The sequence below is a fragment of the Atta colombica genome, unplaced genomic scaffold (genome assembly GCF_001594045.1).
Source record: "Atta colombica isolate Treedump-2 unplaced genomic scaffold, Acol1.0 scaffold58, whole genome shotgun sequence".
NCBI lineage: Eukaryota > Metazoa > Arthropoda > Insecta > Hymenoptera > Formicidae > Atta > Atta colombica.
In genome coordinates, this window is record NW_017259548.1 from 1718629 (window position 1) to 1722048 (window position 3420).

General features: G+C 42.5%; 1 protein-coding gene across 1 annotated transcript in view; it reads left to right on the plus strand.

Annotated features, from left to right (window-relative positions):
- The window catches only part of LOC108692038, a 102867-nt gene that overhangs the window by 17288 nt on the left and 82159 nt on the right, over nt 1-3420 (plus strand). Inside the window, exon 2 of the mRNA XM_018200135.1 lies at nt 732-844. Within this exon, the coding sequence (XP_018055624.1) occupies nt 732-844 (113 nt within the window). The remainder of the gene's footprint in view (nt 1-731; nt 845-3420) is intronic.

A 3420-nucleotide genomic window follows, 5' to 3' on the forward strand; every position in this document is an offset into this window, starting at 1 on the left:
TCCGCGCGCCCGTCGGTCCGTCCGTCGGTCCATCCATCCGTCGGTCCGTCCACCCGTTCGCTCGCTTCGCCGGTCCTTCTCTTCGGCCGGCGCGGATCTTCTTTCTCTCGTTCGTTTCCCACCGCCTGCCGCCAATCTCACGCCGACGATGCGCCATCCTCGTTCCTCGTACTGCCCGCCTAGGAGAAGCAACGACAGAAGTTGCGAGAGCGCGCGGTAGAGGCGCCACCGTACGGGGCAAAGTGGCCAAGAGGGGCCACCGGCTTGCTCCGCCGCTGGCCGGCGCGCGTAGTTCTCTCCCTTCGGCTTACAGCATCCGCCGGAGCTTCTCCTCTCTCCGCCTACGCGGTGCGAGTGTGCCGTGTGCGCCAGTGCGCCCGCAAGCCCGAAAGTTCGCGCTCCGCCACGCAGCCCAAGCTCTCTCTACCCGCGCGCTGATCGGCCACGTTCGTTAGGCCGGGAGCCCCTACGTAAAAAGAGGCACCGGGGCCGCGCGCGCGAGCCGAGGAAAAGGACGAGAAAAGAAACGATTTGTTTAACATATATATTTAGAAATAAAAAACGAAAAGTTCGGTTCTCACTTTTTTTCTTCTTAAGTAAAAAACGGAAAGTTTCGCGACAAAGTAAAAGAAAGGGAAGCAAAGGTGCCGGGGAAAGGACTTGTTAACGACGCGGCTCGACTTAGTAGATACTGTGATGTTAAAAGCTCGCCCAAGAGCTTGCAGTGAGAGAGGATCAAAGAAGATCGTCAACCTGCCGGCTTCGAGTGTGCCGATGTTGTGAACATCTTCTTACCCGTCCTCGTCCTCCGAACTTGTCTCTATGGGATCGGCGCGACAAACAGGTAAGTGCCGACAATCAGCGAGCGAAGGGAGACGTCATTACCCTTCCTCGTTCATTTTTGTAGTTCCGCTCATCGTTTCGAGTTTCACGCAACAACCCTCTTCTCTTGAATCGCACGCGGAGCGATCATGTGATTCTTCGGGCTGTTAATCATTTCAATCTTGATTCTCGATCGCGTGAATTATTTTCGTGAAAATTAAAATGTCAAAACTTTAGCGCGAATCAAAAAGAAATGAAGATTATTGAAATTCTTTTCGCGACAAATTTATCTTATTCTTTTATCTTATGATTTTCTTTCATTTTATGATTCAAATCATGATTTTCTCTTTTATTGTATGCCTTATCTTGACATAAGACGTGATGTAAGAGACATAAGTACAACAAAAGGAAAAACGTAAGATTCCCGCGAAAAGTGGAGATAAATAGAGACACGCGTTGACTTTTTTCGCGCCTCGGCAAAACGAAAACAAACGGAATGTTCTGTGTTCTAAAGTGGAGCACATGCGAACGCGGTTTTATACACAATTAAATAACCCTTGTGACAGCACTTAACTTTCTTTCAGTAGAGGGATACTCGAGAAACGGTGCGTCTTCTGTTCGCGCTAGTGAAATACTCGCTTATTTTCCTCACGATGTCTGACTACGCGGGCCGTTTCCCCTTAAGCTAGCTATACTTCGCGCGAAGGAGGTATTTCTGATCGTGTGGTGATGTTGACGGTGACGGGTGTGATGTGCTGGTGCTAAATGTGCTCGCGTTAAGAAACGACTGTAAAAGAAAATAAAAAAAAAATGGCAGCGATGAAACAATCATCGAGTGACAAGATCATGCGAGAAATCCGTGTCTTTTTGATCATGGTGCTCCTGATGACTAATGAAATAAAAACGATGTGTGATTGATAAGTAAAAAACCATGCAATATAATCGCGCTAATAATAAATAATTGAATAGCTTTTTATGCATTAAGATATTTAGGTATCAAATATCTCAATAATTTAATCGCGTTCGAGATGTTAAAAATCACTATTTGCTACTAAAATTTGCGCTATTCTGTGACATCACTTTGTGCGATGTTCCGTCGACAATTGAAAAAAGAATATAAGTGTAAAAATGTGTTTTATTATTATAAAATAACGTACAAATTTTCTTTAAATTATAATACTTTAAATTAGAATAAGTATAACAAATCCGATATAACGTCTAAATAATTCGGCTGTAGAGAAAGGTGTGTCACAATTACGTGACAAACTTAAATTTTTATGTAAAAATCATATTGATTGACATATTGAGTATAAGTGTTTCAATAAGTAAATAAGAAATTCAGTCAATTATAGGGAATAAAGTAATAAATGCGTAATAATAGATATAGATTTGAGAAAAAAAACTATTTTTAAACAAGCCGCGTGTAATAAATATAATCGATTGAATTCTAAAATACTAATAGAATTGCAACGTGACGCAAAAGCATTGACAAATAAAAGAGAATTTGAAACGCGTGATAATTCGGCAAAACTTATCGGAAACATCTTCGTGACAGTAGGTATGGCCGGCTCCTGTCAGCCAGAAAAGCGGAGATGTCAAACATTGTTCCGACGGCAGCCGTTTAACCCGCGACAGGTCGGGACAGACGCAACGCAGATTCGTTTTTAAATCAATAACATAAACCTCACCGAAGCTATTCTCAAACGCGACATAAGTTGAAATGTATAAATAACCAATCATTTAGAGGATATCAATTCGCCGTAATAAATAATGCCTCGAAAGTCACGCTAAATCCAATTAACGCTTCGAAAGCATCGTTTTTCATTATATCAAGTATTTTTATAACTATTCAAGAATATCGTGTTAATTTTTGCATATAATTGTGAATTATATTTCTCGATTTTATAGTAAAAAGATAATCAATGAAGTAAAACTTAGGAAAAATGAGAGAAGAATTCAATGCTGTAATTAAATATTTCATCACTCCCTGTTTTTTGCTGATTAGCGTAAAACAGAGATTTGCACGCGAACACTGTACTTCAGATAGCCAAAAGAGAGTTTTAGGAATTCTATTTTTATCGTACACTTAAGATTAATGAAGGCGATGATGTATCCATGGAACACTGTTGAGATATTATTCGGGCAGTCGTCCGTATTGAATTAAGATCACGAGAAGGAGTAACCAAGTCCAACGGAAAATCCAGTAGAACCAGTTTTGTCGGTTCAGGTACACGTTTGAAAAAAAAAAGTCCGGTTTTGGAGCGAAAGGGTTTCAGTAAAGCGCGCGGCGGAACTGTTTTGCTGTCGGAATGCCGCGTGCAGTTAGCGGTTCGATCGATGGTCGCGTATAAACAGCTAATAATCAAACGAATCGTGTCATAAACAATCCCCACGGTAGGGGCGGTAGGGTGGTGGTAAAAGTATAAATGAGTGTCGATCGGTAGTGGGGTACAGCCAGGGGTGGGGGTGGCGGCTTCGAAAAGCGCAGAAAAGCTTGACCCGCATAAAAATTTGTTTCGATACATCCGCGGATCCACGCGCTCTCTCTCTCTCTCTCTCTCTCTCTCTCTCTCTCTCTCTCTCTCTCTCTCTCTCTCT